The following is a 22,094-nucleotide window of genomic DNA, read 5'->3' on the forward strand; positions in this document are numbered from 1 at the left end:
GTCGTATTCGAGGAAGCCATCTTCGAGGTTGATGGGAGACCACGGCCTGTAAATGCGGATCGTCTGCTTATTCTTCAGCAGAAAGGCGTTTTTGGCGAACTATACGTTCTTCTAGCAGTATTTGCGGAACTCCTCGCCCTCGATCTTAGAAACCTTCTTGGCCCCCCTGCTGACTTCGAGCGCATCGCTGATCTAGAGCTTCCTTACCTGCCTCTCCACCCTGCCCCTCCGCTTCTCCCTCTCTGCCGACCGTGTCTCGCGGTGGTTCGAGAGTTTTTGGAGGAAAGCAGTCCTTAGAAGGGCTTCGTCTCTACGGTGGCGCCCCTCTCGCCCTTTTGGATGAGTAGCTCCTGAGGATGGAGGAGTTGTTGGTCATTTTGCGGGCGTGGATGGAGTTTCGCTTGGAGTCCCTATTGAAGGACAGGTCTGTCTTCTGCAGGTGCAGCAGCTGTTTTTCCTTCACGGGCTGCATCTTGAGCAGGCCGTCGTCCTCCTCGATCTTGAGCACGATGGAGGTGGTCATGTCTGCTTTCGGCTCGAGAGTCTTGCAGTTCTTGCGGGTGGTGCGGGCGATGGGAGTCTTGGGGTCGGCCTGGTACCTCCTGCGCTTGAGGGCGGTGGGGTCGCCGAAGATGTACTCGATGTCGAAGAACTTCTTCTCCTGGTGGAGGACGGAGGAGTGGAGGGCGTCGAGCGCGGTGAGGGTGCGGTGGGGAGGGCGCCTACTCGCTTTTGAAACTTCTGTATAAGTGGTGGCCTCGCATTATGGTAATAAGGTCGCCAATGCACGATCAATAGCATACTATAAAAATGAGTCTCAGCAGCAGAGCTTCCTGATTTCCTCGTCGGTGGTGAGCTCCACCGCCATCTTCTTGGAGTAATTGCGCTTGGTGCGCAGGATGTCGGCCCTCCTGGTCAGGAACTCGACGAGCTGCTTGTTGTTCTTGAAGCAGGCGTAGTGGAGGAGGGTGTCGCCCCTGAAGTTGATGGCGGCGTTGATGTCGATTTCGTGGCGGTAGAGGCTGATGAAGGAGATGAGTTCCTCGGTGCGGCCAGTGACCACCAGGTAGACCAGCTTCTGCTGGATGTTGATGAGGTTGTTGGCCGACAGCACCATCGAAGTCGCACTGCACCCCATTCAAATGCCTAGTTTTATAAATAATCCAACATTTCCAAAGGAGTTATATTTATTTGAGGCGGAAGCTGCCAAGATGGGCTCGACAGTATTACTGGGATGGGTGTGAGGGATAATTGGGAGGGCATCAATCTCAGTCGTCTTCGGACTCGTACTTCTTGTTCTTCTTGGCCTTGGCGTCCTTCTTGTAGAGGGCGAGGAACTGGTCGATGGACAGCTCGTACTTGTTCTCCTCCAGCCACTTCTTGACGCTAGCCTTCCAGGCCTCGAGCTCCTTGTTGTAGCCGGCCTCCAAATCCTGCTTGTAGGTGGGGCCTCTCTAGGCTGCGGGAGAGAGTGCCTCAGCTTGTAGGCCTGTAGCTGGTGTAGGGGAAAACTGGGAACTTGAACGCATTCTTGAGTGCTTCGCGTTCTTCCCTGACCTTCTTGACTTCGCTTTCCAATTGCTCGTCGCCTTGCAACGTTCTGGAAGCCTGCAGAGCGATCTTGACTTGCGCGCCTACCCCCTGGATGCCTTTTCCCTACTTGAAGGAGATCCTCTTGTCCCTGAAGAGGTGGGAGAGCCTGAGGCTGGCGCTGGTGATGCGCTTGAAGGGAATCACGCACTTCTTCTCATATTCCTCCCTGAGTTTTTCGTATCCTGCGTTCCTCTCCGTGGCGATTTTGTTGTATTTTTCCTGGATTTCAGGGTAGAGCTTCCACTTTTTGCTGAGTTCCGGGGCGGCACTCTCCACCTTGATATTTTTTCCTGCAAACTATTCCTTGACGAAGAGAGCGTAGCCGTTGGCGGGACGCTTGGGGGGCGCTTCGACCAGATAGGCACCGTTCTTGATGATGTACTTGGAGGAGGCGGAGGCCTGCGCTGCGAAGCCGAAGAGAGGCGAGAGGCAGAAGAGGCGGAGCATGATCTGATAGCTTAATTATAAATTAATGAAGCACAGCCACTAATGCTTATATTTCAAATGGGCGCGCATATGAATATAAACTCCACACCCCCAGAACAGCCCATACCAGTGCAAAAATAAATGCACGAGTGCATTAATGCGAACGCCTTTGCTGCCTAGATATAATATGGGAATCGGGGGTATCTATTTTTGATTAGGGATTGAGATGGATGTTGTTTGTGGTTCGAAAATCACTTTTTGCTCTTGGGTGCGCCGGCCTTCTTGCCCTTGTCCTTGGAAACCTCGCTCTTCTTCTCCTCCTTCTTGTCCGCCTTGGTATCCCTCGACTTCTCCTATTTCTTCTTCTCTTCTTCCTCTCCTCCTTCTTCTCCTCCTTCTGGCCGACTTTGCTGCCTTTGGACTTCTCCGCCTTCTTGTTCTCCTTGTCCTTCCCCTTGATTGCCTTCAGATCCTCGTCGCTCACTCCGTGCTTCGCCTTCCAGAGCTCCATTTCCTTCTTATAGTCCTCGAGACTCTCCTTGTACTCAGCTTCGAGTTTGGCGCGCTCCTTGGCGTCCATGGTGTCCCACTCGTCCTTGACCTTTTTAACGCGGTCCTCGTCGTCCTTGTAGTGGGTGAGGCGTTCCCCTCTGAACTTGAAGTAGGCGTTGAGGGGCTTTTTGGGGAGAGTTTTGACAACGGAGTCGGGGACGTGGCTCATATATCACGAAAATAATTCAAATTATCACTAGCTGGCTCATAAGCAGTATAGCTTCATACCATCAGAACATTAAAGATTGCATCAGGATTATTCATCATCATCGTCGGAATAGAGGCCCTAACTGACGATTGAATTGATATTGTCCTTCAGATTGTTACACATCTACTCATAAGCGGCTTTGCACTTGGTTGATAAGGCATTGCTTTGGTTTTTCAGCTTCTGGCGCTATGAGTGAAGAAACTGCTTGAGCTTTTGTCAAATACTTGGTAAGACTTCTCATGAAGGAGTTGCCAGTTTGCTTGAATTACTTCAATTTTTCCACCTAAGCAAGCGATAGTCCTGCGGTTTCCTATATGGATGGTTTGCTTATTTTTTCAGGTAATTCTTTGGCCTAAGATCTTCATCGTTGATGCCGAATTTAGCCTTCCATTCCTAATGCTTTACCAGATACTCTGCAGCTCTATCTTGTAATTTTCTTCCATTTTTTTCAGAGTGGGTTAGTCCAAGGCAACCCATGCGGCCTTCATTGCTGTGCCTTGTCTGGAAGGTCTTTGAACTCATCCATTTTCTGCATCTGAACTTGAAATAGGCATTCAGAGGCTTCTTGGGGCGGCTTCAACAGCCTCCTTGGAAAGATTGTGCATGCCCTTATAGGTTTGAAGATATAATTTAAATGATTTTGATCATTTCTTAAAAGAGACGTTGTCGATGGCGCTGTTGATCTTGGACTTCAGCACTTCGCATATCCTCAGGTACTCTTCCTTGTACTTCCTCGCTTCGTTCTACTGCGCGTTCAGCCTCTCCACCAGTTCCCTGCGTTTGCGCTCCCAGTCGGCCTCGCTCTCCTTCCAGTTGACCTTCAGTTCCCTCATGTTGGAGGTCAGCTGCGCGTTTTCCTGCCGCTTGAGCTCCAGCTGCTGCTTGAGGGCCACCAGTTCGGCGTCGTTGTCGTTGAGGGACCTGCCGATTAGGGAATCCTTTTCGGCCAGCTCCTGCTTGAGCTTGGAGAGCAGGTAGTTAAGGTGGCTGTTCTGCTGGTGAAGGTCCGAGCAGTCCTGCCTCAGCTTGCCGTTCTCCTCGTTCTTCTCGCCTTCGAGTTCGTCCAGCTCCCTCTCCTTGTCCTGCAGCGCCCTCAGCAGTTCTTGGTTTTTGCGCGCAAGCACTTCCTTGGACTCTTCGACCACCTTCAGCTTCTGCTCGTAGGAGCGCGTGAGCTGCTGGGTGCGCTTCACCTCCTCGTCGCGCATGCGGTTCTTAAGGTCTCGCACCTCCTCCTCAAGGAGAGCTTGTTGCTTATCAGGATGTCGTTGAGCTTCTTGTTCTCCATGGTCAAATCCTTTGTTAAGAGGGGACTACCTTGCGAGCGCCATCGAGGGCCTTGCATTTTTACTATAGGTTCTTGAGCTTGCGATCGAACTCGAAGTTGAGCTGCTCCACGTATTCCTGTCCCTCCTTCCTGAACTTCTAGAACTCAGTATTGTAATGCATGGTGGTTTCTTCGAAGTTTTTGGTCTATACTGCCAGTTGGGTTTCCAATTAGTGTATTTTTCCACCGTAGATTTCCTCCAGGCGCGCCAGTTCGTGCTTGAGGCGGTCATTGTCGACCGAGAGATCCTGGTTCTGGTGGAGCAGGTTGTTGATCTTGAACTCCAGTTCGGAGGAGGAACGTCCTTGCGGCTGAACTCGTCCTTGAGCTTGATCAGCTTGTTCTCGAACTCGATGCGCATCTTGCGTTCGTTGTCGAGCTCGTGCTCGTACTTCTCCTTGGCCTCCCGGAACTTCTTGCGCTCGTTCTCGAGCATGAACTCGAGCTCGCCGAGGTTGTGGTCGTCGTTCTGCGGGACTGTTTGGGAGCATCTTACCTCTGTTGGAGTAGCCGAGTCCCTTGGAGACGTTGGAGTAGCCGAGACGGGTGTTCGCGTTGTCGTAGTAGCTGGGGAAGTTATTATTCCTGTAGTTCATGGCAGTTCCAACCTTCGATAGAATATTCAATTTTATTATAACTGTCTGTAGCTGCAATCCCACCCTCGCATTCGCGATGAAGGAACACTGGCAGATATTATGATTAGTGTAATGGTATCGGTCGATCAGAGATTGGCCAGCATGTCGTCGATGTCGTCCACTTCCTTGCTCGAGTTTTTGTTGGTCTGGGCGGGCCGACGTTAACGTTGACGTTCTTGTTTCCCTGGATCTTCACCTGTTTTCCTTCTTGACTTCGTTGAGGAGGTCGTTGAACATTTCCTAAATAGAGATGGCTACGTCTACTTCTTCCTCGTCGGACTCGCCGCCGACCATGTCCCTCATCTTGTCGTCGATTTCCTTCTGGCGCATCTTGGCCTCCTCGCCGTCGAGGATGATGTCCTGCAGCTTTTCGGAGTACTTTTCCTGCTCCTTGAGGTGGTCGCCCACCGTGTCCAGGCGTCGATCGTCTCCATGTCCATGACGGCCTGCTCCAGCTGGAACTTCTTGTCCACCAGCACTTTCTTCCTGAGGGTGTAGCTTTCCGCCTGCTTCTGCACCTTGGTCGCCTCCTCCACGTACTTCTTGGCGTCCTTTTTCTTGTCGGCAGCGATCAGTTCCTTGGCCTTGTTCTTCAGGATCTCTATCTTATTGTCGAACTTCTTCTCCTTCTCCTCGAAGGTCTTGATCTTGACGTCCAGGTCATTGAGAGCAGCTTCAATCTTGATTTTCTTCTCTGCATTTTTTCGGCTTCTGATTTGGTGGGGGGCGGGGGCGCAGCAGTCTTTTTTTTCTGGTCGCCGCCGCCGAACAGCTTGTCGAAGAAGGACATTTTGGAGCTTAAGTAAAGATTATAAGAAGATGTAATAAGTTGAGTTATATATAAGCTTGCAAGATAATGGCATATATTCACAATCGCCCAGATTGATCATCCCTTTTAGATTGAATGATCGTTTGCCTTTTATGCTCCAAGCTGAAGCGTGGGGCTTTGGAGTAAATCACCATATTTTTATAAGCTATTTGGAAAGATAGACTTATCCTTTGGCAACAGAAAAGTTAATGGTTAATCATTCAAAACCGCTACTATTGCTTCCGATAGCTGTCGTCGTATATGCTCACATGGGTAGTTGGTCAGACGCCGATTTGATTGTTTCTTCGGCACCACATGAGGACGATGGCATTCACATGAAGTTGAGATTTATTATCAGCTAGACTAAATCTGCGATAGCTTAGTCAAAAATGCTATACTTTTTTACTGTAAAAACGAGTTCTTGCCCTGCCTAATAACTATAAACATTTAATGCTTGCTCGCTTCAAGGCCACCATGCTGCTGGCAGCGGTCGGCGACGCCATCGGCTACCGCCAGGGCATCTGGGAGTTCAACCGCAGCGGACCCAAGATCCACAGCGACCTCATGCGCATCACCGACTAGAAGGGCATCAGCTAGCTCGAAGTCACCCCCGCCGACTTCAGGTACAGCGACGACACCGTGATGCACATCGCCACTGCGCGGGGACTGCTCGAGTCCTCCCCCCACGACACCCTCGACCGCATCTGCACGCGCGTCGCCAAGCACTACAAGGCCTGCATGCGGGAGATGAGCGGACGGGCGCCAGGCATGACCTGCATCCGCGGAGCCAACCGCCTCAAGGAAGACGGCTCCAACTGGATGGGGCTCGGATTCGAGAAGAACGCAGGAGGATGCGGGGCCTCGATGAGGCAGCCTGCATCGGCCTGTACTTCTACAAGCCGAACGACGTTGGGAAGCTGGTGCAGTTTCCATCGAAACAGGAAGGATAACGCACCACAATCCCTTGGGATACTTGGGTTCCTTCGTGGCTGCCCTCTTCACCTCCTTCGCCATACAAAACAAACATCCCCATTAGTGGCTCAGCTTGCTGCTGACCGTCTATCTACCGATGGCGGAGGAATACGTTGGAAAGGGAAGGGATTCGAAAGAAAACCTTGGCAAAGACTGGCAAAGGTTCAGGCAATGCTGGGAGGATTACGCAAAGAAGCGCAAATGCTGCTGGACGCTCCTAGCCAGCCATTTTCCCGAGAAGTTCGGAGTGGAGGAAAGAGAAAAGGACTACCACGAGCTCGCCATTAACGGCTGGCCTGGCGCACTGGGAGTGGACAGCGTCATCATTGCCTACGACGCCCTCCTGAGCATGCTCGACCACCACCACGCAGGGAAAGCGAGCAGGGCGAGAAGGTGAACAATGGGAGGAAGTGTGCCTGAGGGGGATGCTGCACGGGGGCGACAGCGACTCACCGGCACCATCGTTGGAGCCTGGTACGGCGCCTCTTGGTTTCGAAGACGTTTACGAGAAGAACACGGTGCAATCCTAGAACCGGGAGCTTGTGGAGAAGCTGGGTCGTGACATCTACACGCGAGTCTACCAGGAGAAATAAGTATAAGAGCAAAAGTGAAAATGATTGGTGGGGGAAGTTATATCACTTAGTCTTGCTGTTCAGCTCATGCTATTTGGGATGGAAGCTGGTAAATGGATGGATGGATTCGGGCAGATTGAAATAAATTAATAATTATTACATATGTCTTCAGTTCCTAGCTTCGAAATCATCAGCTGCACTTCTTCCAAAGCGATTGATAGTCCCACCGCGACTACCATATCGGCCTTTAGCCGACGTTTGGAAGGTTTTTCACTATTTTAACGCTCCAAAAATGAAACCAGCATCGACAGGGGCCGCACCTCGAAGAGCGAGTCATGAAGTGGCTGGCCAAAGGCAAGTGGTGGCCGGCAGCCCAGAAGAACTCATCCACGCCCACAAGGAGAAGCAGCGACGGCTGGTCAGCAGGAAGACCATGCGGGGAGAAGCTGAGGAAAATGAGGGAATTATAAAGCGAAAGCTGGGTCGCAAGCTTACGATTGATGTTTGATATTGGTTGTCTTAGCCTCTTCTGCGTTATTTACTTCAAAAAACATAGTTTTCCAATTGACTTGTCCGGTAATGTTTTGAATTCCGGCTCGGCTTCGAAAGAGTTCCACCGATTTCCAGCACAAAGCAGCAGCCGAAACTTATGCCCATACTCATAAAACGCATTCTCACGAGGTACGGCATCTTGTTAACGGATAAATGGCATTATTAACTTTTTAGCGGGTGGATGATAGTTATTTATTTTATTCTCGAGGCGGTGACTGTAGGCTCTGGGGCGGTGATATAATAAGGCCAACGGCAGGATGGAGTATGATGTTCGATCGGTATTGTTCTGTTGTAATTGATATAATGAACGAATAGGACCGAATCGTCATTTCGAAGCTCCGCAAAATAACAGTCATCTCCTTGCTCTTCATGAGCCTTGAGTTCCTGGGAGGCTACTACGCGCACTCCATCGCCATCTTCGCCGACGCCTTCCACCTGCTCTCCGACGTCTCCGCCTACGCCATCTCACTCTACGCAGTCCACAAGAGCCACCAGCCCAGCCCCCCGCACCTCACCTTCGGCTTCGAAAAGGTGCAACCGCTGGGAGCGCTCATCAACGTCGCCATCATCTGGGTGGTCACCATCGAGCTCTTCATGGAGGCCACCGACCGCATCTTCCACCGGGAGATCGTAGAGGAACCGCTGATCATGCTGGGGACTTCGGTTTCGGCCTGCTCTGCAACTGCTACATCATGAAGGTGCTGCACAGCGACGAGCACGCCGGAGGGCATCACGGCTGCTCCCACAGCCACCACACCTCCAACCTCACCAGCGAGGAGGAGGAACACCACGAACACGGTCACCTGCAGCTCCACAATGACGACCACGACCACCACCACTGCCACGATGGCGAACATTAGCATTAGCATCATGAGCATTAGCATCCCCACGCGCACAGGCACGGCAATAACAACCACAAGCAGAAGGATGATCTTCACGAAGAACTGTGCGTGGAGTATTAGGCTAGTAGCAAGCAAACTAGCAACCTGATACAAGCTCGCCAGAACACCTGCACGTCCACTCTGCAGCGTGCAACCACTCGCACGACGAAACCAACAACCTCCTCAACGGCAGGATCAGCGATGAACTCATGCCCACCAGAGCTTCAGAGGAAAGCAGTCACCAGCATTAGCATGAGCATGAACACGCAGTGCAGCCAGATAGGTTCAACAACAACATCAACATCGAAGCCGCCCACATCCACATCATCACTGATATTATCCTTTCGGTGGGCGTGATCATCTCGGCTAGCATCATCTACAGCTTCGCCCCCACCGACCACGTCTGGAGCTACTGGCAGCTGGCCGATCCGCTCTGCACCTACCTCTTCTCCATCATGGCCATCTACTCCACCCTGCCCATCGTCAAGGAAGCCTGCTCTTCCTGCTCGACGGCTGTGCTGACGCCGGACTGCTGGCGGCGATCGAGAAGGAACTGGGCGAGAACAAGGCCGTGGAGGCAGTGGAGAGCCTGCGGGTGTGGTCCACCAACCGGAAGAACACTACGGGTCGCTGCGAGTGCGGGTGAGGGCGGACAGGGGCAGATTGGAAGGATTAGGGGAATTTTCAGGTCGCGAGGAGTGGAGGGGAGCGTGGAGGTGGTGGAAAGCGAGGCGGCGGACGGAGGCCGGGAGTGAGGGCGAGCAGGCAGGGGTGTTTTATTGGTTATTATTAATTTTATTGCGGAGGGAGGTGGAAATTAAAGTTATTGTTGCATTATGAATAAAATTAAAATCCAAAATGAAGAAACCCCTTACTCTCTGCGAGACCACTCCGCTGCCCGCCGGCAAGCTCATCCTCAAGCTGCACAAGGAGAACTTGCCCTTCTGCGCCAAGCCGCAGCTGCTAGACCCGCTCCAGCTCGTCAGGACTGCCGCCCACCAGCAGCAGATGCGGGTTGCCCAGCTCATCCAAGAAATTAACAAATGATTTATTTATAACCATATACTTCGCACACTCACCCACCCGCCCCCGCCCCCACACCCACACCCCACACCCATCCCCATTAATGCATCCCATCACGCCATACCCATACTCAACAATCTTCACCCGACAGCCATTTCGCAGGAGGGCGGCACTACGACAAGCTGTGAGGAGGCCTGGGAACGCACGGACTGCAGCGGCGGGGGTAATGGGGGGTTTTGTGCGTGTGGATTTAAATTTTATTATTGCCCAAATCAAAATAAAGTGGGCATTACTGGTGCGGTGGCTGCCCCCCCACGATAATATTTATCAATAAACCCTTGCAGGAATAAAATTATAATGAAGGTGAACCGCTAGCGCAATCCCTACCTCAAACGCATCTTCTCACAACAACCGCACAAATACTCGTACCCACCACTCTAGACAGCTACGACATCGAACGCGGCAAGTACTACCTGCTCGACCAGCAGGGACAGACCATGCACGTCAATCCCAATGGCACCTTTCGTCCCAAGTTCACTCCCAACTTCAGTGGCTTCGTGGACCACAACCGTCGCTACAAGTAGGCGCAAGCAGACCCTGCGCTGCTCCACTTCGCGCCTGATCCCGCCCCCCACACCTCCTACCACTACCCGCTTCCCGATAAGTTCTCAGGCTACGCCCAGTTCCCCTACCAGCTCACCGAAGCCCTCCCCTCCTACCTCAAGCGACCCACCGAGCGACCCCCCTCCCAGTACGTGAGGCAGAAGGCGCAGTCTCTGATCCTGGGCAAGGAGCAGAAGCGGCAAGCCAACGCTTCTCTGCTTGAATCGACGCTCTCGCAGAAGGGAGCAGGACAGCACTTCTTCAACGACGCCTGGGAAGCCATGACCGAAACGAAGCCCCTGCCGAAGCAGAAAAAGAGGACCTGCTACAACTACAAGTGCAAGTACCTGAAGCAGTGGGTTTTCGACGAACGGGGCAAGCTGGAGGCGAGGCAGACGCGACTGCCGGAGCAGACGCAGGGGAGGAGTTTCCACGAGGGGGCGCTGGCTCGGGAGATGCAGGAATCGAAGCTGCTGTCGACGATGGCGCTGACCGGGGCGGAGGGGTGATCGTAGAATTTTATAACTTATTGATGTCGGACATTCGATCGAACAGCAGCTACGCCATTTCGGCCATCGAGTTTAACTCCAAGTCCCTCAACCCCCTCGACTCCCTCAATCCCGCAGTGGTCGCCAAGATCAAGCGCGAGGCTGATGCCTACCACAACTGCGCCCAGAAGTGCCAAGCCATCTGGGGCTCACTGGCGAAGAATGATATGGCAGGCGCCAACCTCACCGAAAAGGTCTTGTAGGTGGTATTCCGGTAGTACCAGGCAGACCTGTACAGTCTGACCAGGATCAGTTCGATCAAGGACTTCATGCGCATCTTCGACACCGATAAGGACGGCACGCTCAATCCTGACGAGCAGATCGGCATCTTCTCCTTCATCAAGGAGAGACTCGAACTCGTCGCCAACAACTGCCTCCAGATCCAGCTCTACGTCAAGTTCGAATCCCTCATGACCGAGGTCCGCCAACTCGAAGCCCACATCGCCACCTGGCAGGACCACCTCAGGGAAAAAGTGCATCGCAGCCAACTCGGAAAGTACCGCCAAGAGGGCGAGGAACGCATCGACGAGTTCTGCGCCAAGTACGACCTGGAATTCGAACAGCTGCAGGCCACCATGATCGAGCGGAGAGAGGCCTTCGAGAAGAAGGCGTTTTACGAGTCGCAGGAACTGTAGGCGCGGCTGGGCCAGCCGAGCGAGTACCTGAAGATAAAGCCGAAGAACCGGCTGAAGGAGCTGCAGTTCCAGGAGAAGCTGGTTTCGCTGGAGGAGCGCGTCTACGAGGCGCTAGACTTCCGCAAGTAGCTGTCGGAGCTGGAGGTGAGCGAGAAGGAGCGCGTGGACCGGCTGATGCAGGAGCACGCCGAGCAGCAGCGGGCCAACCTGCGCAGGCAGCACGAGAAGGAGCGCCGCGAGCTGGAGATCAAGCTGAAGGAGCTGGAGGACAAGCTCACCATCCGCATGAAGAAGGACTTCGACGTGCTCCGCAAGAAGAACAACCTCCACGAGATGGAGATCCGCCGCCTGCAGGGACTCGAGAAGAAGTGGGCCAACAAGCGCGGACTGGTCGAGCCCGAACTCAAGCGCACCAAGAAGCTCAAGAACCAGCGCAACGAGATCCTCGAGGAGTACAAGAAGAGCATGTTCGGCACCTCCACTTCCAAGTTCGAAGACACCGTCGACGAACACCCCACGCACGGCAAGTTCAACGCCAGGACCCTCCTCGCCTCCACCCTCAAGTTCGGCATCTCCTCCCGCGCAGAGTCCGAACAGCCCATCAACACCCGCAGCCTCAAGGCGGAGGGGAGCATGGCCGCCCGCATCAACAAGTACATAGCCCCGAAGACGGCGGACAAGGGGTACTCGCTGACGAGGCTGTACGACAACAACCTGGAGACGCACCAGCAGCCAGCCATCCTGACGCAGAACCAGAAGCAGGAGGAGAAGAAGAGGAAGTTTGATTTTGTCATGTCCAAAATGGACTTTTGATTACTCACTAACTCTAGATAAGCAATTGCCTTCATGAAATAAGTGTTAATCAGGAGAGGGAGCAGCAGCGTGAATTTGCCTTCTTGGCCTGCTTGTAGAAGTCTAGACTGAGGTTGCTGACGTCCTTGCTCTTCTCCATCAGCTTGTCCAGGTCCTCTCCTCTCTTCAGCAGGTCGTTGAGGTTCTTGTGGCAGATCTCTTCCACCTGCTTCAGCTCGTCCTTGAGCTTCTCCAGCTTGTCCACTTCCTTGGGGTCCTGGTACTTCTTCAGCAGTTCCTCCAGCTTGCCCCACTTCAAGTCCTCGTCCTCTACTTCAAACCATCTGTACTTTCGGTTTTCGAGAACATGGCTGCCTCGTACTTGACTGCGAACTCCATCGAGATCTTCTTGAGGACCATGAAGGCAACTCGTTCGGGGTACTGGTCATCGGTGAGAGCAGCGAAGGCGAGGCCGTCCTTTTGGACAGTGATATAGCATCGTGCCTGCGCGTCAGGAAGGTGGATGGCGAGGGAGCTGCCCTGTGCGGTGCGACTAACTAGCTCAAAGCGTACTTGGCAGCAGTGCGTGCGCCGAAGTTGACGGTTTCCTTGTAGAAGGGCCGCTGGTACCAGCTGACGAAGCCGAGGTCGTAGGCCGAACTCAGGAAGAAGGAGTTTTCCTCCGCCCACTTCAGGACGTGCAGAGAAATGATGCGCATGCTTCGATATTTGTATTAATTATAAACTTCCCTTGGACCTGGGACTCACACGATAAAAGGATAAGAGCGGAGGATATATACTGATGTCTTTGCAGAGCATTTGGAGAGGAGAAAGCAATGACAGCTTTTTAGTATAGACAATTGTATAGTATTTTTGGGGATAGTTTACGACAGTTTGACTTATCTGTTGATTGATGCTAATAATCGAGGGATAATAAACATTGAGTGAGGTGATCACCTGCCCATCTGCGCCTGCATCATCGCCATCAGCTGCTCGTAGGCCTGCGGGTCCTGCTGCCTGATCGCCTACAACTGCTGCTGGATGGCCTCCTCGTTGTACCCCATGCCTCCCATGTCGGCCATGCCCTGCTCGTAGTCGCCCGGGAAGCCCATCCCGCCCATGCCGCCCATGCCGCCCATGTTGTCGCCCACCAGCGCCACCTGCAGCTTGTTCATCAGTGGCAGCAGCACCTGCTCCAGCTCCATGATTTCTCCCGCGATCGCGTTTTTGTACTTCTCTAGGTCTCTGAATGCGTACCCATGGCGATGTCCATTTCCTCGTTGTCGAGCTCGGGCTAATGCTCGAAGCACTCGTCGCTGATGACTGAGTTGAGGAAGAGAGGGACGAACTGCTTCTCCTCGAGGGAGAGCGTGGAGGCTATTTCGATGAGGGCCTCGATGAGTCGCTCCCCGTGGGCCTTCAGGTAGTCGATTTTGATTTCCAGCTGCTGCTTGGTCTGCTCGAGGGTGATGGGGGTGTTGAGCAGCAGTTCCTGCATGAAGGGGGCGAGCTGCGGCCCGAACTGAGCCATCTTGGCCTGCGTGAGTCCCAGACTGGCGAGGATCTGCGACTGCTCCTGCTGCAGCTGCATGACGGTCTGCTGGAGCTTGGCCATGCCCTCGTAGCTGCCCCTGAAGTAGTCGGCCATGCGGGTGAACCTGACGGCTTTGGGGAAGCGCTTCCTGCGGTCCTCCTTGGCGCGGTTGGAGAGGTTCACCGTCTTGGTCTTGATGTAGTTGGTGAGGAGGCTGAAGATGGCCTTGAAGTCTTCGAGGGAGGGGTTGTTGAGGTTGATCGTCTGCTTGAGCTTGGCCAGCTCCTCGTGGATGTTGATTTCCTTCTGCGGGACTGCGACGACGGCCTCATCGACGAGTCCTCCCTCCTGCTCCTTCTTGTATGAGCTGTGCGCCCTACGTGAGTCGATCACTACCAGTAGAAAAGGCCCCCTACGGCGGCAGCAGCAGCCGCTATGGCTCCTATCTTGCCCAAAAAGCTCATGCTGATATAGCCACGAATTAAAATTATACTAATGCTGGCTGCGGTCCAGATACTCCGCCTGCTCACTTTTAAATCCCTTTTGGGCCGGTGTGAAATTGGTGATCACAGGCGTAGATATCATTTATATTCGGATCTTCATGCTAAACTTCGCCTCCCTCTTCAACCAGTTCCGCTCCCAGTCCAGCTACGGCCTCGGCGACCTCCTCGACCAGCCCGCCCTCAAGATGGGCCGCCTCCTCGACGAGGAACCCTTCCTCAACGAGTACAAGACCGCCAGCAACTCCAAAGTCATCGAATTGTAAGTTTTCCCTCACCCAGCATGAAGTACGAACGCTACGAGGAACTGGTGGACTTCATCACCGTGGTGGGTCCTCCCGACGACAAGAAAAGGGGCTACAAGTATGCATCCTGCCATCAAGGTACCCGCTCGCCGCCTGCGACCTGCTCTGCATCGACAGCCAGCCCGCCCTCGACTACTTCTTCCCCGATGAGCCGCTCACCGCCAACGAGAAGGTGATCGAGGAAGTGGAGGAGGAGATATAGGAGAGGGTCGAAGCAGAATAACCGCCAGCGCAGAAGGAGCAGGAGGAGCCAGCGACGACCGAGCAGCTGAAGAGCGAAGCTCTGCCCTAGGGGAGCGAGGAGAAAAAACCAGAAACAGCGTAGGGAGAGCAGAGCGAGCCTAGTGAGTAGGTGAAGTCAAAGAACCAGCAAGAATAAACTATCAAATAGCCCCAGTATAGGAAGGTGAAGGTCAAAAGACAGCAGGAAAAAATAGTGAAGAGGGAACTGGTCCCACTGATCGACAGACTCATGGCTTACTTCAACGGAGAAGTCAACTACACCCTCACAGCCTACGTCTGCAGAGTCCTCACTTTCCTCTCCAACAAAAAACCCGCAAATGTACGCATCGGAAAACGAAGTTCCTCCGCTATTTCCTGCAGGAAAAGTTCACCGCCGCCATCCTCAACCACGCCGAGTCGCGGTCGGTGGGAGAGCTCATCACCAAGGTGCTAGTCAACGAGTCCCAGCTCTGCATCGAGGAGCGCAGGCTCTTCTTCAAGGCCATGCTGGACCGCATTTCGCTCAACTCCGAAGTCTACGTAAGGGACGCGCTAGCTAGATCATGAGCAACATCTCCGCCTACGTCTGCGAGGTCATCGAGAAGGCGGCAGCCAACCTCAAGGGCGCCTCCAAGGTGGCCGAGTTCGGCGACCTCTTCTTCTCGCTGGAGGTGGTGACGCAGGTGATCAAGAACGTGATGAGCGACCAGGAGAACGTGTCGGTCTACAACTCGCCCATCCTCTTCGCCTTCCTCACCAGCGTGCCCTTCGTCCTCCCCGAAGACCCCGCCCTCAGGAGCGAGTTTTCGGCCCTGGTGGAGCTCTTCGTGGAGAAGAGCTGCGAGAAACTGAACGTGAAGGCGCAGCACCACCCCAAGTTCGGCCTCGGCAGGATCAAGATCGTCGAGATCATCCGCTACGTCCTCAAGGAGGACATCCTCAACAGCCGCGAAATCATCGCCAAGAACGCCGCCTTCTTCGACATCCTGGTGGGCCTGTTCAGGGAATACCCCATGAGCAGCATGCTCCACAACGAAATCGTCAAGATCCTCGACATCGCACTCACCGACGGCGAGAAGAGCGCCCTCAACGCCGCCGTCCTCAGGGGCAGCACCCTCGTCACCTTCATCAGGGAGGAAGTCGAGGAGGACCAGAGGATCAGGAAGGGCGACTCCGTCTACAAGTCGCGCAAGGGCTTCATCGCCCACCTCATCAACCTCGCCGCCAGGATGAAGGAAGTGGCCGAAAGCAACAGCGCGGTCAAGGCCGTCATCGAGTGTAACCCCCCGTAAAGCAGCTGCCGAATACTCGCCAATCTACGAGTCCTTCTTCGACAAGGAGATCTTCAACGCCAAGAAGTCGCTGGCCGGCTTCATGGTCAAGAAGGACGCCAAGCACCACGAGGTCAAGTTCCAAAAGGAAGTACAGCCGCTCATAGATAGGACATCATCGCAGCCTACGCCAGCTTCCTGCGCAAATGCCCCCCGCCCGTCTTCGAGGAGCCAGAACCCATGGCCGACAGCCACCCCGACCTCGTCGAGGAACTCCAGAAACAGATCGAGGAAAGCCTCACCATCAAGCACAAGGAGGGCGACAAGCACGTGGAGGCCCCCAAGGCAGTGGAAAGCGCAGCGGAGGAGAAGGGGAAGGGGAAGGAGGGAGAAGCGCAGGTGGAGCCGAAGATCTGGGAAGCAGTGCTGTGCTACGACCTCGAGGACCTGCCCTACGACCTTTGATTGGCATCCCATAATATCTGCAACATCACTATCATAAATCAGTTCTATTTGAGCTTGTGCCTCTCCCTGGAGAGCGGACGCTTGCGCTCTGCCTTCGTCCTCACCTTCTCCACGTTCATGTCCACCTTGAGGAACAGCCCATTCTCCTACGCTGCCTGCTTCTCTGCCTTCTAGAGCTCGTCTAAAAAGTTCATTTGGTTGTTGGATGGCCTCCTGGGAGAAAGGAAAGTCCTCGTCTTCTAGTGGTCCTGCTTCTTGTATCTTTTCATCAGCTGCCTATGCGTTTTGGAAGTGGCGTCCCAATCTTCCTTGAGACTGTGCAGCTCCGACTTGAGTTCGTCTTCCCTTCTCAGCTCGTCCTCGAGCATTTTATATATCTTCACCAGCAATTTATCGCGATACAGATTATGCACTTTTTCCTTGGCAGTGAGATTGGCATTCTTCGTGCTTTTTGCCTCCGTAGGGGGAAGTTGTGGTGGTGGTTTTTGCATGGCGTTTTCCCTATATTTTTTGCTTTTGCTCTTGAGGGTGAACTCGAGAGCTTCTATTTCCACGTTCAGCCTTTTGACATCCTGGAGTGCCTTGTTTATTGAGTTTTTCTAAATGCCTTCAAGGTTCAATTTCCTGAGGTTTTCCCTTCGCGGCAGCATGTCCGTGCCCTCCTCCTCAGTCGCCTATGCGATTTACGCCTCCTTGCTGATCAAGACCCGCTGCAGGTCGAGGATCCTCGCCTCGTAGTTCTTGATGAGCTCGTTCATTTCGGTTTCCTGCTGGAGGTGAACTTGGCTGCTGAGGAGCTGCTGGGAGTGGAGCTAGTGAAGCGAAGCGTGCTGCTTGTGGATTTGCTTGGCGAGGGAGCCGCTGAAGGGGAGGATAGCCATCTGGGGCACCCCCAGGTGGATGGATATGAATTCCAGCTGCAGCTTTAACGACTACTCGAGCTCCTTGTTGGCCAGCTACAGCTACCTTAGCCGAACTGCTAAGGAAGCGACGTCCAAGACGCTCTGGGAGGTTAGTAGGCTCGACATATAATTTAGAATAATCGATTTCCATTCTCTTCCCATTATTCCTCAAAAACGCTCCAAACCACAAACATTTCCGCCCTCCTTTTCGAATTATCCCCCAATGCTTTGCGCCGTTGGCGACATTTATGCGGTTATTGTGGGTGTAAGTAGTAATAAAAAGTTATAATATTTGATATATTTTATTGTTTTCGAATGAGAGACTAACGCTACTACCAGAGACTGCACCAGATCCGCGAGAAATACGGCTACCTCAACGACATCAATCCCGAACAGGACACCCGCCACCCCCCCTTCAAGAGGGAATCCATGCCGGTTTCCCCCCATCACACCCCCACCCATAACTACCTCAACAACTACGACATCCCGCCCAAGAATACGCACAACGAGGGAAGGTTCGACAGCCAGCTCTCCAGCAAGCGCCAGAAGGAGAATTTCCCGATGGCTCCGCTCTCCAGCATCAGACAGCAGCCGCCAGCCGACCGAAGCTTCAGGGAAAGGCAGGTCAGCCAGTTCCAGGAGGACGCAGCTAGGTACAACTTGGAAAGGCCGAGGAATGAGCGTCCCTCCATCTCGGAATGCTCGCAATACGCTGATCTGCCTTCCCAGCTCAACCAAAACGCAGAGAACTCCAGTCCCATAAGGAAACTCCAATGCGAGCTGCTGAACCAAAACACTCCCAGACAGTATGCCAACAACGAGAGGCCCTCCACTTTCACTCCGATCAAAACCAACAAAAACAACTATAGGCCTCCCAGCGCCAATACAACGTAAAGGAGCCCCATTTCCAAGCCTTACGCAACTGAAAACTTCAAATAACCATCAATGACCACCAAATACGGTGACAGAGTCTCGATGACTCCGGACCGGACCGAGAAGGCGAGCCTAAATACGCGACGATAGGAGCAGTACTACAAGAAGAGATAGGCGAGCCAGCTGGGCGGGTGCGGTGATGATGGAGCGAAGTACAGTGCGAGCATAAACAACATCGACAAGATCCAAGAGAAGATCCAGATGGCGCTCAACAAGAGCAAGAAGTGATCTAATAATCGTCATTCTCCGCAAACAGCTATCCCAGGGGTTAATAATAGCCTGCTAACCACCATCAATTCAAATGTTCCCGCTGAACGACAACACCGACCCCTACCACCAGTTCACCTACTACCAAGGCGTCATCGCCAGCGAACTCGTCAGCACGCTCGCCCTTTTCATCCTGCTGCAGATGTTCCACTACGGCGTGTGGGGGCACGAGGAGGAGATCATCGAGTGGAAGAGGCGCGAGGAGGGCGAGGCGGTGGCGGATCCCGCGCGGTCGGAGTGGGTACTAGTTGCTGTAGAGTAGAAGTGGAACCAGAAGGGGTGGAACATGTACTTCGCGATCATCTTCGGCAACCACATCTGCGCCATCGTCCTGCCCATCACCTACCTCCCCAACATCTTCACCTGCGTCCTCGCCTACTGCCACTTCACCTGCTTCTGCGGCGTACTCATCAACGAGATATTCATCTCCGAGAAAGTCCCCGGCAAGGGAGGCAAGACCACCACCAACCGCGTCTTTTGGATCCGTAAAAAGATATACATAGCTAGTGATGTGCCTTTTCAACCTGACCTTGATCGCGGGCGGGCTCACCGGGGTGTCCGACGTGCTTCGCTGAGGAGGAGGGACTTTCTCGTGATGTAATTGGGGACTATGCTGCTATTATTTTATTGATGATTAACGAGAATTGCTTGAAATTGTGGGATTCTAATGAATAATAGCAAGAAGCTATCCTCTACCGGCCGCACAACAGACTCAGAAAATCACTGGATAACGCCCACAAGTTGCGCCAGGACTTGTTTAGACTCAGGACCAGCCTCTCAAATACTTCCCTCGCCAAAATAGACTTTACTAACACCCTCAAAAAGAACAGCAGCTTCGCCGCCCTCCCGCCGAAAAAGATAGACACCCTCCCCAAGCCAGGCAAAAGCAATATAAAAAGCAAGCTTGAACTCATTGAGAAAAAGCTGAGAGATGCTAAAAGGGCGGCATAGCACGAGCAGGAGCACAGCGATATAAAGACAACGCTAGACACCATGCAGAGCCTGGAGGAGATCACCTCATCCGATACCAAAGAGTCCCTGCGTGAGAGCGAGCACGTCAGAGAGAAGAGCAGACTGTCCAACTACACGACCAACATGCCCAAGCCGGACAACATCCGCCCCATCAGCCACAATCCCTACACACTCAAATCCAAGTATTACCTGAGCGAACTGGTGAGGGTAATCCACGAAAGGAAGTCGCTAGCCATGGATCACATCAGCCAATCCATTCAGATGCTGCTCCAGTACCGGCTCTGCAAACTTAACCAGGAAAGACTGTTCGAGGACGACGCCAAGATCAGTCTTCCGCTGGCCGAGCACAACAAAAACAAGAAAACCCTTATACTGGACTTAGATGAGACGCTCATTCACTGCTTCGAGAGGGGGGAGTCCAATCCCGACCTGAAACTGACCATCAGCATCGACGGTTTCCCCTTTGAGGTGGGCATCAACATCCGTCCCTACGCCATTTCCTTCCTCAAGCGGATGAAGAAACGCTGGGAAATCATCGTCTTCACCGCCAGCCACCAGAGCTACGCCGACTCCATCCTCAACGAGCTCGATCCGTAGGGCGTCCTGGTGGATCACCGGCTCTACCGCCAGCATTGCCGCTAGCTGACCACCGACCTCTTCATCAAGGATCTGTCGAAGATAAACAGAGATTTGTCCAAGACTGTGCTGGTGGACAACTCTGCCTACTCCTACGCGATGCAGATCGACAACGGCATTCCCATAATCCCCTTCTACGAGGGGAAAGATTTCGAGCTGAGTGCCCTGTAGCACTACCTAAACAAGCTGAGCGAGTGCACCGACGTAAAGGAGATGAACAGGGACTATTTCCAGTTGCACAGGTACACATCCTACGACAACTCTGTGTGCTTGGTGAAAGAGCTCTACTGCTCCAAGGTGCAGTGACTGCCCAATAGAGTATTTATTATTCATAAATTTTATTTATGATACCTTCCACACTTGATTCAGTAGCTGTTTTTCCCATCCGAACCGAAAGCAAATCCGCTGTATTTTCCCCTTTGGGTTGTTGGTGGTGTTGCACTGGAATACTATCATCCAAAAATGTGAAACCCTTAAAGTTGTAAATTATATTCAATTAACAATTCATCCTACTTCATATCTTTAACAACTTTCAGTTCCAAATAAAATTTTAGAATGGGTTGCAACACCTCGCAGGTACAGTCCGCCCCACGTAGAAGGAAACCGATAGCTTCGGACTCCTCTCCAAACCCCACGTCTTCTTCCTCCTCGGCGGCCCCGGAAGCGGAAAGGGAACGCAGGCCTAGAACCTGATCCGCGACTACAAGTTCAAGCACCTATCGACTGGGGACCTCCTGCGGGAGGAGCAGCAGAAGGGAGGATAGCTGGCAAGGACCATCTAGAGCTTCATCAAGGAAGGAAAGCTGATCAGTTCGGAACTGGTGGTGAGGCTCATCGAAAGCAGCATTTCAACTTACGGAAACCGGCGCTACCTGCTCGACGGCTTCCCCCGCAACCAGGAAAACTGGGACGAGTTCGAGAAGCGCCTCGCCGACAAGGTGGTCGTCCGCAACCTGCTCTACTTCGACTGCCCCACGCAGACGCTCATCGACCGCATGACCGAGCGCGCCAAGACCAGCGGCCGCGCCGACGACAACCCCGAAACCATGAAGAAACGCATCCTCACCTTCGAGAGCGAAACGCTCCCCATCGTCAGGAGCTTCGAGGAGAGGCACAACTGCATCAAGGTCGACGCCACCAAGAGTCGCGACGAGGTCTACTCCGAACTCAAGAACAAACTCACCGAAGCCAACATCCACCCGCCCAATCCCGCAGAAATGCTCTTCGTATTGGGAGGACCAGGCTCCGGCAAGGGCACGTACGCATCCCATAACATAGCCAATGCGATATTCTAGTCAAAAAATATAACTTCGTCCATCTTTCAACTGGAGACCTGCTCAGGGATTAGGTAAAGACCGGCTCCAAGCTGGGCAGGGAACTAGAGGGAATCATGAAGGAGGGCAAGCTCATCTCCAGCGAATTGATGGTGAAACTCATCAGGGAAAAGATAGAGAGTCGCAATTTCGGAGGAAGGTACCTGCTGGACGGATTCCCCCGCGGCCAGGAGAACATGGACGTCTGGGAGAAGGAGATGGCCAAGTGGGTGAACCTCAAGTCAGCCATCTACTTCGAGTGCACTGAGGAGGAGCTCAAGAAGAGACTGCTGGAGAGGGGCAAGACTAGCGGCAGGGCCGACGACAATGAGGAATCCATCGCCAAGAGACTGAAGGTGTTCAACGACCAGACAAAGCCAGTTATTGATTTCTACGAAAAGCAGCACAAGTTGCACAGGTTCAACGCCAACAGGGACGTGGCTTCCATCACCGCCGACGTGGAGAAGCACTTGGACGGGCTCGGCATCTTCCCCGCCAACTCCTGAACCACCCATGTTATTTATATCCTAAATGAAAAAATAGTAATAATATTATGATCAGTTTAAATTGTCCAGGGCCGCAGGGTTGAAGATGGCCTCCTGGAAGCGCCTCAACCGCTTGATGTGCATCTCCTTGCACTCGATTTT

At 53.2% G+C, this 22,094-nt stretch overlaps 4 protein-coding genes across 4 annotated transcripts; 2 read left to right on the forward strand and 2 right to left on the reverse strand.

Annotated features, from left to right (window-relative positions):
• Window positions 1-1,268: 1,268 nt before the first annotated feature.
• Window positions 1,269-2,740, reverse strand: LOC116245593 (uncharacterized). Its single transcript, XM_031617061.1, has 2 exons — window positions 2,426-2,740; window positions 1,269-1,454 (listed from the first exon to the last, which is right to left on the reverse strand). Exons 1-2 carry the CDS (start codon window positions 2,738-2,740, stop codon window positions 1,269-1,271), a joined length of 501 nt encoding a protein of 166 aa, XP_031472921.1.
• A 9,457-nt stretch (window positions 2,741-12,197) lies between these two features.
• LOC116245595 (VAMP-like protein YKT61) lies at window positions 12,198-12,846 on the reverse strand. The gene is made up of 2 exons (XM_031617062.1): window positions 12,701-12,846; window positions 12,198-12,471 (listed from the first exon to the last, which is right to left on the reverse strand). Exons 1-2 carry the CDS (start codon window positions 12,844-12,846, stop codon window positions 12,198-12,200), a joined length of 420 nt encoding a protein of 139 aa, XP_031472922.1.
• A 6,673-nt stretch (window positions 12,847-19,519) lies between these two features.
• Window positions 19,520-20,095, forward strand: LOC116245596 (uncharacterized). Its single transcript, XM_031617063.1, has one exon. The coding sequence runs from the start codon at window positions 19,520-19,522 to the stop codon at window positions 20,093-20,095; it is 576 nt and encodes a 191-aa protein (XP_031472923.1).
• A 1,429-nt stretch (window positions 20,096-21,524) lies between these two features.
• LOC116245597 (uncharacterized) lies at window positions 21,525-21,953 on the forward strand. Its single transcript, XM_031617064.1, has one exon. It carries the CDS (start codon window positions 21,525-21,527, stop codon window positions 21,951-21,953), a length of 429 nt encoding a protein of 142 aa, XP_031472924.1.
• The last annotated feature ends 141 nt before the right edge of the window (window positions 21,954-22,094 follow it).

The sequence above is a fragment of the Nymphaea colorata genome, unplaced genomic scaffold (genome assembly GCF_008831285.2).
Source record: "Nymphaea colorata isolate Beijing-Zhang1983 unplaced genomic scaffold, ASM883128v2 scaffold0762, whole genome shotgun sequence".
In the NCBI taxonomy this organism is placed as follows: Eukaryota; Viridiplantae; Streptophyta; class Magnoliopsida; order Nymphaeales; family Nymphaeaceae; genus Nymphaea; species Nymphaea colorata.